General features: G+C 41.3%; 2 protein-coding genes across 2 annotated transcripts; both read left to right on the forward strand.

Annotated features, from left to right (window-relative positions):
- Positions 1 to 7,235: 7,235 nt before the first annotated feature.
- LOC142627750 (uncharacterized protein At1g27050) lies at positions 7,236 to 10,005 on the forward strand. The gene is made up of 2 exons (XM_075801628.1): positions 7,236 to 7,711; positions 9,441 to 10,005. The coding sequence occupies exons 1-2, from the start codon at positions 7,346 to 7,348 to the stop codon at positions 9,693 to 9,695; spliced, it is 621 nt and encodes a 206-aa protein (XP_075657743.1). The 5' UTR covers positions 7,236 to 7,345; the 3' UTR covers positions 9,696 to 10,005.
- A 2,232-nt stretch (positions 10,006 to 12,237) lies between these two features.
- On the forward strand, positions 12,238 to 14,409 carry LOC142627748 (uncharacterized). The gene is given in 2 exon segments (XM_075801626.1): positions 12,238 to 13,136; positions 13,821 to 14,409. Coding segments are annotated over 2 exon segments (945 nt in total). The 5' UTR covers positions 12,238 to 12,615; the 3' UTR covers positions 14,245 to 14,409.
- The last annotated feature ends 749 nt before the right edge of the window (positions 14,410 to 15,158 follow it).

Raw genomic sequence — 15,158 nt, forward strand, 5'->3', positions numbered from 1 at the left:
TAACCTGCCTAATAGAAGTCAAGCCATGAAAGGTATTTGTGGACGGAGCGTCCAATGCAGCTGGAGTGGGGGCTGGGATCGTGGTCATCACCTCGGAAGATCTGAAGCTAGAACACTCATTCAGATTAGGCTTCAGGGCTTCTAATAATGAGGCCGAATATAAGGCTCTTCTGGCCGGACTAAGGGCTGTCATGGATCTGGGGGCAAAAGAGGTGGAAGTGTACTCGGACTCCCTCCTAGTAGTAAGTCAGGTCCAAGGGAACTTCGAGGCCAAAGATCCCCGGATGATAGAATATCTGCGGCTAGTAAAGCATATGATGAGTAACTTTGTGACAGTCAAGATCGAGCGAATAGCCTGGGGATAGAACCAGCACGCCGATTCTTTGGCAACTCTAGCATCATCAATAGCTGACGAGGTACCTCGGCTGATCAGGGTGGAGTTGGTGCCCGAACCAAGTATTACCGCTAGGGCACTGATTCTACAGGTCATTGAAGCCGAGAAGTGTTGGATGGATCCAAGCATCGACTTTCTTGCAGAAGATCGAGCCCCAGAAGATGAGAAAGAGGCGACCAGAGTCCGGTGAACTTCTGTTCGGTACTGGTTATCTGCTGATCGGAAGCTATATTGCAAATCATTTGAAGGACCATACCTGTAGTGCCTTCGCCCCAGCCAGGCTAAAGAACTATTAGCTGAACTGCACGAGGGAGTTTGCGGTAGCCACGTGAGGGGACGCTCCCTGGCGCACCGAGCAATGACCCAGGGGTTCTGGTGGCCGCAGATGAGGAAGGAAGCTACCGAGTACGCTCAGAGGTGTGAACAATGTCAGGTGCACGCACCGATGATCTACCAACCGGCCGGGAACTTGAACCCAGTTTGCAGCCCGTGGCCATTCGCTCGCTGGGGGCTGGATATAGTCTGACCATTTCCCCGAGCAACGGGCAACCGAAGGTTCGTGTTAGTGGCAGTAGACTATTTTACAAAGTGGGCAGAAGCTGAGGCACTGGCCAACATCCGAGACGTTGACGTTAAGAGATGAGTGTGGAGGAACATTATAACAAGGTTCGGCGTGCCAAAATCTTTAATATCGAACAATGGTCTGCAGTTCGACAGCAAGGCTTTCTGGGAGTTTTGCGAGAACCTCGGTATCCGGAACTGATACTCCACACCAGCCTACCCGTAGAGCAACGACCAGGCAGAAGCGACCAATAAGGCCATCGTGAGCGATTTGAAGAAAAGATTGGAGGGTGCCAAGGGTAGATGGGCCGAGGAGTTGCCAAGCGTCCTATAGGCATACCGAACCACTCCAAGGAGATCCACGGGAGAAACACCATTCTCTTTAACTTACGGGGCGGAGGCAGTCATCCCTGCTGAAGTAAACCTGTGTAGCGCCCAAGTTGCGGGATTCGCTTCTGACGAGAACGAGAAGTTGATGGCCAAGGAGCTGAACTTGCTGGAGGAATACCGAGATGTGGAAACCATTCGGTTGGCAGAGTATCAACAAAAGCTTTCCTGGAGGTACAATAGAGCCGTTAGAAGGAGGGATTTCGCCGCGGGAGATCTGGTACTCCGTAAGGTCGTAGGGAATACGCAAGAGACGAGAGTGGGAAAGCTAGCTCCGTCCTAGGAAGGGCCCTATCGTGTGATTGCTATTGCCAGAGTAGGGGCATACTATCTGGAGGATTTGGAGGAAAAACCGCTCCACCGGCCATGGAATGTTCGCAATTTTAAAAAATTTTATCAGTGACCAGACACCCTCCAAAGACATAAACTTGATGTAATCCTACATTACTGCACGTAGGGGTGGCAATTCGTGTTCGCGTGTCGGGTTCGTGTTGTGTCAAATCATGAGTATTCGACTACATAGGTCAACACTAACCCGACATGTTTATTAAACGGGTCAAGATTCCTCAACCCTAACACGACCCATTTATTAAACGGGTCAGTCGTGTCGACCTGTTTATCAGATTTTATCAATATAAAAAATAAAAATTAATGAAAAAAACAAATAAATATTTTTAATATGAAATTCAAAACTAACGAGTAACTGCATCACAAATAATTATTCAAAATTAAAGTATATCCCAATATCACAAATAATCAATCACAATATGTCAAAGAAAATAAATCACAACAACTAATAAGTTTATATACCTAGAGTTTGAAGGATATATTGGTAAAATATCATTTAATTAAATGGGTCAAACGGGTTCTATGTGTTCATCACTAACCCAACCTATTTATTAAACGGGTTAGCCGTGTCAACCCGAATATGACACGAACCCGTTAAGCCTCAACCCATAACCTGCTAATTTCGTGTCGTGTCGTGTCGTGTCGGGTTCGCGGGTCGTGTCAAATTTTGCCACCCCTAACTACACGTTTAATACGAAGGCATTTATTCAGCTAAATTCCCCTTTTTCTTATTTCAAATTATTATCGCTAGGCAAGAATTATAAAGAGAATCGCGAGGGTAAAGGCAACTCATTCACGGTAAGGACGGAAACTTGCCCTCGATTCGATTCTTATCACCGAGTAGGTGAAAACCTTAGGCTATTCTTATCTAAGGACAGAAACCTGCCCTCGGTTCGATTCCTATCACCGAGCAGGTGAAAACCTTAGGCTATTTTTATCTAAGGACAGAAACCCACCCTCGATTCGATTCCTATCACCGAGCAAGTGAAACCTTAGGCTATTTTTACCTAAGGACAGAAACTCGCCCTCGGTTCGATTCCTATCACTGAGCAGGTGAAACCTTAGGCTATTTTTATCTAAGGATAGAAACCCGCCCTCGGTTCGATTCCTATCACCGAGAAGGTAAAAACCTTAGGCTATTCTTATCTAAGGACAAAAACCTGCCCTCAGTTCGATCCCTATCACCGAGCAGGTGAAAACCTTAGACTATTTTTATCTAAGGACAGAAACCCGCCCTCGGTTCGATTCCTATTATCGAGAAGGTGAAAACCTTAGGCTATTTTTATCTGACAGAAACCTGCCCCCAGTTCGATTCCTATCACCAAGCAAGTGAAAACCTTACACCATTCCAGCTTAGGTACAAGGACCCGTTCTCGCCATGGCCAGCGATGCCGAGCGTCCAGTAACGCAAGCCACTACGGCTTGAATTCAAAGGGACTACTCTCGGCCCCCAAAAGCGAGAAAGTAAGATATGATGGTTAGGCTAACCCTAATCATGTGTAGAGTAGGCATTTTGTAAAAATGAATGAACAAGAACTTGAAAACAGGAGAGGAACGTACGAATTTATATCCCGGCAATGCCGATCAAACCTATTCAAACATAAGAGAAATTTTTCCGTCGCCACAACCCAGCGACCTAGGCACGTTAAACAAAATGAAACAAAATATAATAACACATTCTTTGTGCTCCACTGGAAAATTAAGCCTTCATTCAGGTGGGCTGGGGGGTGGAGTCTGTGGATTGGGCTGAACGGGCGTATCCTTGGCTAGAAGGGCTGTGAGGAGGGTCTGTTCACGAACAGTCTCAGCTTCAACATGGACGTTGCTTGAGGCTTCTAAATCAACCATTTCAACATGGGAATTGATCGCCAGCACGAGGTCCCTCATGCTTGGCGTATCTTCCTCATCTTCGGCACCGACCTGACTTTGAACGGGTGGAGGAGGAACCGGATACAGGATCTGGTTAGGATTCCATAGAGGGGAGTCCTCGGCTACTCCCATTGCCTGGAGGGCAGCCATCCAACCTTCCCCGAACCCGTGGTTCCGAGCTTGATGGATGATAGGTTCCACAGAGTTCTCAGCCTCCGTAAACCCCGCATTATACCATTTGTCCTTGCAGGCCTAAAGAGCATCCTTCAAGCCAGCGATTTTGTCGGCTTGGGACAGATTCAGGCTATCCGCCTCAGCCAACCTTAGCTCGGTCTCGCTTAATCTGGAGGTTAGACCGGCCGGCTTCCTCTCTACCGCCAAACGGGCCTTTTCAGCATCCACTGCTTTCCTTTCAGAGGCGTTAGCAGCCTCTTCTCTCTCCTTGACCATGTTCTCGGCAGCGGTCCTCTACTCATTGGCCCGATCAATAAACTCGGCTGCCTCTTTCAACCTCCCATCAATGACACTGGTTAACTGCGCGGCCTGAAAACAAGAACGGTGTTGAGATAATAAAACTGAAAAAGCACTGTATTGCGATGCATGGAAATGGGGAAGTAGCAATTACCGCAATAGTATGCCACTGCAGCCGTCTAGCAAGTGACTCATCGTCGCCGTCCGAGAAGAATTGGGCATCCTCGGGCAGCAAGAGACCTTGTGCCAGGCTCTGAGCAACCCGACCTCCTTCGCCCTGCGCCCACATCCGAACGGAGGCGGTCGCCGGTAAGGGTTTATCACCTAGCCTAAAATCGGGCTGCCAATTAACCCCGACCTGAGAGGAAGATGCCCCCTTTATCCCGGTCTGGACTATTGCCTGAACAGCAACTGCCCCCTGGGCCTTGGGGACCGTTTTCGCACGCGGCGAAGTTTTCGAGAGGGCATCGCCCGGGGGGGGGAGTCACCTTTTCGGCAGGCCGTTTCCTTTTTCTGCCCTCTCCAGCAGGAAGGCCTGGCCCCTTTCCTAAGGGGGATAGAGGCTGAGCAGTGGGAATGGCCCTGGGTAGGAACCGGGAAAGAGTTATTGTCCTTTTGCTTACCATTTTCTCGGGCGGACCAGTTTTGACCCCCGATGTGCTAATCGGCTCAGCCGCTCCTTCGGTCGCTTGGACTTGGGCGTTATTCCCCTCAATAGGAACGTGTGCCAACTCTTTGAGAGCCCAGGAAACTCGTTCGGCTGACTCATCCCGGACCGGGGCAAGGTCTTTAGCAGTCGTACAGTGAGGATCGAGGTCGCGGGCCTCGTCGGTAGTCAACGAGGGGGGGAGGAAGTTGGCATGGCGAGCGTCTATGTAGGACAGCAGTGGGCTATCGACCAAGAGCGCCTAGCTGAAGGATTGCCAAATCCTGTACACGGGGGTGCAACTGAGTATGAGGTGCGATGCCTGAGCTGTCCGTCGGTGTGGACGAATATATCGAACCGAAGCACGAAATTTAAATCTCTTATATTCACTACTCTCAGATCTTGGATGAATGTTTTGCCATCTGCAACATAGAAATACGAGGGGTTAATGTCCAAACAAAACGAGTCAAAGGAAAGAAAAGGCGACGGATTAGTGTTCGGCATGAACCAACTTCACGCCGTGAGAGAGGACAAGGGACGTCACTGGTAAACCAATTACCGTGCACTCGAACAAACTCTCCGGCAGAATTCTTGTTTGAATTGGGTAGACTCGAAATTAGTCGTACCCGCATATCCCTGACTTTCAAATAATAATTGGTTTCTTTACTCCCACATGGGCTGTACATGTAGTTTATGTCATGTTGGCTCAGTTTCAGACTGTATATTCGGTTCAGCCTGCTGACGTAACTAACTACCCGGTAAAAGTTGGGGGGAAGTTGGTTTGGACACAAACCATAGAACCTAAGTGTATCGATTAAAAGGGCGTCCACCGGAAATCTAACCCCACCCTCCAGAATGGACATTAAAGGGAAAAAGGCAGTGTTGGAGCCCCTGTAAAGCGGAAATTCGCTCTCATGGCAATATGCCACATCCACATCCTGAGGGATGTTGAACGTTCGCCTTAAGGTGGCTAGAGACACATCAGTGTTCAGAAGGTGAGCGAAACCTATCCTAGACACCAGGGTTGAAGAGCAGAACTAAAGTAAAAGAGAAAGAGGTAGAAGACTTACTTCGGGCTCTAAGGTAGAGGAGTATTCTGGGCTGAGGGATTAACACCAGATGAATGCTCGGCAGAGAGGGGGGTTCAGAGACTGGAAATCGTAAAAGCGAAGAAGATCATGAAGTGACCTATTTATAGGGACCATGAGAGACGGGGTTGGTACTAATCAATAAATGAGGAGTAGGAAAGCTCACTAACCCCCACTCCAACTGTCGCATGCACGCCGCTTCGGTTTGCGAACCATCGTGCAGTGGTGAGACTCAGAGCCAGCAGTCACGTAACGCACGACTTTTCAGGGGCGCATTAAATGATTTCTTTTGAACCGCTCCAGATCCCTGTTTGTTCAGTATCTCGAATAACACTTGTCCCTCGACCTTGACCCGTGCCCGGTGCCGGGCACAAGTCAAGGGGGGGCTAATGTACGAGACGCTATTCATTCGCGGGCCCAATACTCACTAAAGCCCATCCCAACAGTGCCACGTACACAAAACCCACGAATAGCTGGGGTTCGCGTTCGAAAACTGTCACGTTTGAAGATCACTTGTGAAACTGGGCTTATGAGTACCGTCCGGATGATTCTCGGCACCCAACTCGGGATAAAGGGAACATCCCCGCCGAGCAGTACGTCCATCGTTGGAACCAATTCCGATACCACTCTCACTTCCTCCCACTCCCAACTAAACCTCCACTTAAGCCTAATAGTATTGGACCCCTCTAAGTATGGCTATAAATAGGCAAGGACGACTCAGTTGAAAGGGTTGGCAATTCCGGAGTGGAAAGACTAGAGAGAATAATACTAATCATCCCCAAGGAAGAAAGATGAGTGTTAGTGAAAAAAAAGGAAGACTCAGGAAACGGGGTAGCCGAGCATAGCGCCACCCGTGGTAGGAAATTCAATAGCCCACCATACAAATAAATTGCGAGCCCAAACTCTCTTTAGGCCCAGTAGCCCTATTTTGGAACGCACACTTTTTAATTGGGTTATGGTTTTTCATATTACGCTCTGTTTGTTTCGATGGAAAACCTTATATAAAGATAGTTTTCCTTATTTTCCAGTGTTTGGTAGCATAAAAAAAAATGAGTCAAAAGAAAACTATCTTTGGTCAACATAAAAAGTATGGTTTATTTTTAGAATCTGTTTTTCATTAAATTTTTTTAAAAAACAACTCTATCTCACAGTAAGCTAAATAAGGGAAGTTAGGAGGTTATTTTTCAACTCATTTAAAGTTGCTACCAAACATTGAAAAATGAGATAAATTTATAGAAAATGCTTCTTAGAAAATGACTCATATTTTAGAAAATATGATTGTTAAAACAAACAGAGCGTTAGTTGAGAGTTTAGTTTGTTATACTTAAAAAAAAAAAAAAAAAAAATTCATGAATCTATAACATTATTGGGTGTAAATTAAATTTTTATTAAAAAAAAAAAAACAATGAGCACGTGTGGTCAACCATTCTCTCCCAACCTCCCAAAACAAAGTCCAGCTCCTAAAACCTATCTACTTCCAAAATTAGCTCTCTCTCAGTCTCTCAGTGCACAACAAGATTCGCGCTACTTTTTACGAACCCCAAAGAAAAAAAAAAAAAAAAAACAAACAATCATTCAATCATGAGCCGCAATCGCAAACGAGACAAACCCTACTTCTCCCGCCACGTCCCGGCCTCTCTGTCGAAACGCCGCCGTCCTCACCCGCCGCGTCACGATGGCGGCGAAGACGACGGCGGCGACGTGATCGAAGACAAGCCGATCCAGAAGCCGGCTCCACCGCCGGCTCTGGTGGTCACGGGTCTGCCGGCGGAGTGTTCGGTTTTGGACTTGAAGTCTCGGTTCGAGATCTACGGCTCGATCTCTCGCATTCGTATCGTCGATCGCGATGGACTCGCGTATGTAATGTACCGAGCTAAGGACTCGGCCGAGGCCGCGATTGCTGCCTCTCTTGACCCGTCGTTTGGGATAACTATTGATTCCAAAAAGGTGCTCTCTCTTTTGAGTTTTTTGCTTTTTCTTTTTTTTGTGTTTGGTTGCTGAGAAAGAGTGGGAAATTGAAGGAAAAGTTTGGAATTTGGCTCAATTTGGTTAAGTTCTTTGAAATTGGAAAGAATTCAATGCATAAAAGCGAGGGTTCGCCCTCTGTTAGTATTAGTATTTGGTGTTTGGTTTGTGAGAAAGTAAGGGAAATTGGAGTAAAAGTTTGAGGTGTGGCTCAATTTAGTTTATTTCTTTGCTTTAAAACAATGCAACCAAATTTTTTTTTTTTTCAATTTTTGTGTGTTTGGTTGCTGAGAAAGTGAGGGAAATTGGAGGGAGAAGTTTGAAGTTGGGCTCAATTTGGTTGATTTCTTTGCATTTAATAGAGTGCAACAAAAAGTTTAAATCTGGCTCAATTTAGTTGATTTTTTGGCCTTTAATTGAGTTCGAGTTCAACACCTAAAAGTGTGTGCGTGTGAGAGAGAGAGAGAGAGCATTGGTTTTGTGAAATGGAAATTGGAGGAAAAGTTTGAAAATTGGCTCAATTTAGTTGATATCTTTGCTTTTAATAGAGTTCAACTCATAAAACTGCTCTCTCTCTCTCTCTCTCTCTGTGAGTATTGCTTTTGTATGTTTGCTTGATGAGATAGTAAGGGAAATTGGAGGAGAAGTTTGAAATTTGGCTCAATTTGGTTTATTTCTTTGCTTTTAATAGAATGCAGCACAAAATTCAATTTTGCGTGTCTGAAGGAAGGCTGGGCTCAAGTTATTTGATTTCTTTGCTTTAAATAGAATGCAACACCAACAATAAATCTTGTGTGTCTTTGGTTGCTGAGAAAGTGAGGGAAATTCAGGGAAAAGTTTGAAGTTGGGCTCAATTTAGTTTATTTCTTTGAGTTTAATAGAGATCAATGCATAAAAGTGAGGGCTCTCTGTCTCTGTGAGTATTACTTTTTGGTTTTTGGTGGTGCGAAAGTAGGGGAAATTGGAGGAAAAGTTTAAATTTTGGCTCAATTTAGTTGATTTCATTGCTTTTAATAGAATTCAATACAAAATTGGGCTCTAGTTTGTGTTTGGTCGCTGAGAAAGTATAGGAAATTGGAGGAAAAGTTTTAAATTGGTCTTGATCTTTATTTTTTTGGTTGGGGGGGGTGGGTTGCTCTTAATAGAATGCAACACATAAAACTGAGGACTCTCTCTCTCTCTCTCTCTCTCTCTCTGTGTGTGTTTGGTGGCTGAGAAAGTACAGGAAAATTAAAATCGGAGGAAAATTTGAAAACTTGGCTGAATTAATTGTTGATTTCTTTGCTTCTAATATAATGCAACGCATAAAAGTGAGTGTTCTCTATCTCTGCGAGGACTGATTTTGTGTGTTTGGTTGATGAGAAACTACAAGAAATTTGAGGACAAGTTTAAAATTGGGTTCAAAATTGATAGTTGATTTTGTTGCAATTAATAAAATGCAACACATTAAAAATGAAGTTACCCAAACAGAGCGGTGCGTTTTATTTTTTAAGTTTTAAAAACTTCTACATGAAATTATTTTTAGAGCAGAGAAAGAGCTGATATTGTTTTTTTTTTTAAAATTGTAATTTTTTTAATGTTGCATTTTAACAAAGTTTTGATCTTGAAGGAGTCAAATAAGCCTCCAAATTGAAAGTTCTATGTTTTGGGTTTTATTACTTGGCTTTTTGAGTACTGAAAATAGTGTTTTGTGTACGTGGGTGTGTTGCAGTTACAGGTTGTGTGGGCAACTGATCCTCTTGTCCAATGGAGAGAAGGAGTTGGGGTTGGTGCAAACAAGGACAACGCATCATCATCTTCGTCTAAGCTTTTGCGGGCAGAGGTACCTCTGAGTAGACATGGAAGAGGTAACAAACTTGCTTCGGCTATAGTGAACCCTAGAAGTAATAATAATGAAGGGTCTTCAAGTGTTTTAGATGTGCCGTTTAGGGGCAGAGAAATCGTTGCTTATGATGATATCCTGTAATTGTAGAACTATCACTTGGATTATTCTATTTAGCAAGAAATTGAATTTGTGTTAGGTTTATTTATTATAGATAAGATTTCAAGTTTTTGTAGGACTGAATTTTGCTTGAAGGAAAGGTTGGTTAAAAGAATGAGTAAAAGCTGTTGGATGGCTTGTAGCTTGTGGTTTTAAGATGAGTTGGTGTTGCCTAGATTTGGCCTTCGTCTTTTTTTTTTCTTTTTTTAATTAATTGGTTATGTAATTGGTTCGTTTTAAAAAAAATTGTTGGGAATTTACTCCTTTGTATGTTAATTCAATAGTGGCTTGTATTTATTATTAGTTTCATTTGGTTCAATTAAGGCTGGATTTTGGTTGAGTTTGAGTTTGATGTTGAGAGTGTTAAGCATGGGAGTTTCTCAACAAATTCTTTTTGTCAAGAGTCTTGTAGCTCTACTGACACTTCCAATATTTCAATCAGAGACATTTAGAATTCACTCCCCCATCCCCCATTTATTGAATTATCAAAAAAAAAAAAAAATCAGTTAATGCAATTTATGTTGCTGAGGTTTGTCCAAGTAGCATGGTTGTGACAGTGTAGGGTGATTAGTCCAGAATTGGCATTGACAGTCCAATATGAATGCGTGCACATATTGCAATCTTACCTTGTTTTTGGCACTGCGACTATGTTTATGTTTCACATTGTTATTTATGTGGTTGCATCTACAGGCTTGCTTACCATTGGCACAGATTATTCTCATAATCCTGCCATTTTGAGTTGTAACTTATCGTAGATTTCTTGCAATTCCACTCAATTAATCACCCTTACTCGCATTGGCAAAAAAAGAATCACTGATAAATTTTCAACTTTTGGATGATTTCGCCCTATTGAAGGATCAATGATTGCAGCATCACGGGTTTCTTCCTATCTTTTACCCATATTAGTTTTTGAGAGCATTCGTAAAGCAGCAGGTAAATGTCATAGCTTTGATGTTCAGTATCTGTAAAAATCAATTTGAAGACAGTTGTGAGTGTCAAGTTGGTGTTTTAGACTTTCGTTTTGTTCAAGTACTTCCCAAAACAGTACAATATATTATTACAAAATTGGCATTTTTGCACATCAATGATTAAATTTATTAGGCTTTAATAGGAAAATTTAACATAAATTTGATTTGCCATAAATCTCTCTAGGGGAAAAAAGAAAAGGAAAGAAGAGTAATACTTTAGACTGGGGAGCACCCCTATGGCTTGTTCATCTCTTCTACTCTCAATCGTCTTCCTCTTTTTTTTTTTTTTTCCTCTCTCTCTCTCTCTCTCTCTCTCTCTTCAATGGCTTAAGCTTTAACTACAAGTAATGTGGGCAATGTGTGGTATGGTGTTCAATATGCTTCTAATATGGAACTTTAAGCTCAGTCGTTTTTAGTCTAAATGGAGTGTAAGAATGTACAACTTCTTACTTAAAATTAAAAAAAAGAAAAAAAAAAGAGGCTAAAATGTAAAGTGCACCCTTTAAGTTTGATTGAAACTTATTTTAGTTTTTTAACTTTACTTTCGTTCAATTGAGTCAATTAAATTTTAAAGTTATTCAATTTATGCATTTTGTTCAATTTCATTAAAATAATTTTCGTTAAGTATGAAATTAAGCCATGAAATAAGATTTTTTTGAAAAGAAATTTTGACATAAAAAATTTATAAAATATTTTTATTAATTTTATACTTTCTTTTCATGTGAAAATAATATTTTTTTAAGGCAATTTTTCAACAAAAGTAGGTAGATGACTTGAATAGAATAAATTTGAAATTCAGAGAACTCAATTGAATTAAAGTAAATTTAGAGAGCGAAACTTAAAAGGGTGTAATTTACCATAGAAAGAGCTAGAACTCAAACTTAGATTGTGGGTTCTTTAAAAGGTTGCTTAATTGTTTTAAATAAATGTTGTTATCATTCTAATTTGGATTCACCCAACTTCGTAAGTCAGAATAGCAGTACAATCAAATCATAGGCAGGGCTTTGAAGTGGAGATGATTGACAAAGTGCTGGTTTGGATCCAGCTTATTAGTGCTGCGTCTGCGTTTTGCTTTTTTTTTTTTTTTTTTTTTTTTTATCCAGCCGCAAGGTTGGACTTTTCATGTGAACGGTCGAAATGTCTTGTTTATAGGTCGCATAATTTTACTTTTCAAATGACTTTTTCATTAAAAATGATTCACAAGATCTTATTCACACATTTAAAAATTATTTTGCTACAGTGTTTTCAGTTTTCAGTTTCAGCAAAATAAGTTCTATCCAAACGGACACTTAGTTAAATTTGTTGCCACTTGCCACTACCCTATGTCTGTGTTTTGTATCATTGGCAACTACTAACATCTTATTCCGAAATAAACTAAGCCAACTTGTCCATCTTGTTTCAAATCAAATTAGAAATCAAGCATCACTTTGATAAAGACCAAGATAGACCATATATCTAATCTTAAAAAATATTACATTGATTAATCCGCAAATTTAATCTAGGAATGCTTTAATATAATTATCCATCTTAGTTGTTTTTTGTCAACTTCTATTTTGATCAAATGCGGCAATTCCTATTTGTTACCCTCTCTTGCAAAACCTTTTGTCTTATCAACAAACCGTAAATAAGGTTTTGTTTCCCTTATCTCAAAAGTCAAAATTGAACCTCGTTAAAACCTCCCAGTTTGTTTATAAGCTTATGACCTCTCTCTCACTTCCCATTTCCCAAATACCAATCCAAATTGAAACTCAAACAATCACCGAAGCAGCACATTTCTGAGCCAGAGTACGTTTTTTTTTTTTTTTTTCCTTCCAGATACTGTAGAATGTGTACAATTAGAATCTGTTACTCTCAGTCCTTTAAGTTTATGGAGCTGAAAAGAAAGTTGTGCTAAATTGTATAACTCCCCCCAAAGGGCTCAACTCTTCTGTTAATCAATGGCAGCCTCTCTATTATCATCACCATTAACCTCAACATTATCTACTCGGAGGACCCACCTGAGATTTTCACTCAAGCATGGCCATTTCCCCATTAAAACTAACAAAGAACCAATTTTCAATTCAAACCCACGGTTAACATCTCAAGCTTCACGCCATTTTGGTCCTCTTCTTGCAACAAGAGCTTCCTCTGATGGGTTTGTTGAGAAACTTGAGGAGAGTGAGACTCTGCCATTCTTTGAGGAACGGCCTGTCAAATTTTTAGTCTTGGTGATATTGTGGGCTTCTGTGTCTCTGGCTTGGTTTGCCGCTTCTGGGGATGCTAAGGCTGCTACTGATTCCATTAAAGCCTCGAGCTTTGGCCTAAAGATTGCGAGTTAGCTTCGGAGTTTGAGCTGGCCTGATGAGGCTGTTGTATTTGCCCTGGCTACGCTTCCTGTGCTTGAGCTTCGTGGGGCTATTCCTGTTGGGTACTGGATGCAGCTCAAGCCTGTTCCCCTAACTATCCTATCAGTTCTTGGGTTAGTCTTTTACCTTCTTTTCAAAATCCCTTTTCTGATATTCTATTTGGGTGTTCTTGGAATTTTGATTTGACCAATTTTCTTTGGTATGGTTGTTTTAGACTTTTAGTTAATCTTTTTCGTGGGAAAAATACACAAAAATTTTCTAGTGAAACATGGAACTCCTTTGGGGTTTTTAGTGTAACAATTAACTCCAATGTTATTGTTTTATGTGTAAACTATAAACAGTTAATTGTATAACACTTAATCTTCATGGTATGTTGAGTGTAGTGTAAGTGTGTAACACAAAACCCCATGTGTTACCATTTTATGCGAAACACGTGTCATTACATGAGTAACTCATCATGTATTTTTATGGATGTTTAGCTGTTTACACATAAAGCAATAGCGCATGGGGTTAAGTGATACACTTAAAAAGGGGTCATGTCTTTTTCCAATTATAGTGACATAACAGGAATACACTCTTCATATTATAGACCATTTATCCTTAGCTCATGTTTTTCTCAGTGCCCTTAAGCTCGTTAGATAGGATTTGTGTTTATAGTTGAGGTTCAATATTTTGAGATTATTAATACTATTGGAGTAGAAGGTTGTCCTTGTGATTATTGATGCAAGGTGGATTAATTTTACCAAATTGGTAGTTTGATGAGATTGAAATTGACAAACTTGGGGCTATAACTGTAGGAACATGGTCCCTGTGCCCTTCATCATACTATACTTGAAGAAATTTGCTTCTTTTCTTGCTGGGAGGAGCTCGTCTGCATCTCGATTCCTTGACATGCTATTCAAGAGGGCCAAAGAGAAGGCTGGCCCTGTGGAAGAGTTTCAATGGCTTGGCCTGATGCTGTTTGTGGCTGTGCCTTTTCCCGGAACAGGAGCATGGACAGGAGCCTTCATAGCTTCTATTCTTGAGATGCCATTCTGGTCAGCTGTAACTGCAAATTTCGTTGGTGTTGTGTTGGCTGGGCTTCTGGTAAATTTGCTGGTAAATGTTGGTCTCAAGTATGCTATTGTTACTGGTGTTATCCTCTTTTTTATTTCCACATTCATGTGGAGCCTCCTTCGAAATCTTAGGAAGTATTTCAGTTCATCAAAATTGAAAAATTGAACACATTTCTTAACCCTCATAGATGTGAACTGGCTTTGAGTTTTTTATTGTGTAGTCTCTCCAATGAGGTCTATCTACCTACCAGGAAACTTAGATTCTATCAAGTATCAACAACATTGTATATTTCCTTTTAATGCTGCTTAAAATCTATGCATCTTTCAGAGAGATTCTATGTTCTGTTTTTTTAGATGAGGAATTATAAGAGAAATCTTCCCTCTCAAATAGGATATCATAGCTTGCACTTTTGCATGTGGTGAGGCGATCAACAATGCCTAAAAAGCATTTCTCTTAATTCTTGTGATCTATTGTCGTACCAAAAGGCACTTCTCAACATTTTCTGAGAAGCATTTCTGTTAATTCTCCTAATGTTGTAATCTAATATTAAGAGAAGTTTAGCCTATTCTACAATGTCTCAATTGGTTTAACCTTTTATTGTGTTGCCATTTTGTTTTCAATATGATCCTTCTGATCATGAATAGAGGCGAGATAAACAAAAGCTAGAACTGACTGGCATGTTGGATTTATGACATTTTTTTCCATCTTGGTTCTGCCTCATTATTTGGAAATGAGATGTCTATTTTTATTTTTGATTAGAGATAGAAGGTTGGAGTTAAGTTTCTTCAGTATGCTGCACTTCCTGATTAGATATTATACAGGTAGTGTTCCATTTATCTCATGTCTGATCTTAAGGAGTTAAGGTTCTGTGATCATTGGCAATTAATTATCTTATGCACAAGCTTAGCTTTTGTTGGATCCAGAGGAGCGAGAGAAGTTACATTAGGCAGGCTGGAGCTGGCTCTGCATGTAAGACAGGATGGGGTTTAAGATTTAAGAATGTGCCTTCTATATATTAGGCACTTACTGATCTCCGAGATAAAGGGAGAGCTAGTAGATGTGTGTGCCATTGAGCAGTA

This window comes from Castanea sativa, chromosome 3 (genome assembly GCF_040712315.1).
Source record: "Castanea sativa cultivar Marrone di Chiusa Pesio chromosome 3, ASM4071231v1".
Lineage (NCBI taxonomy): Eukaryota > Viridiplantae > Streptophyta > Magnoliopsida > Fagales > Fagaceae > Castanea > Castanea sativa.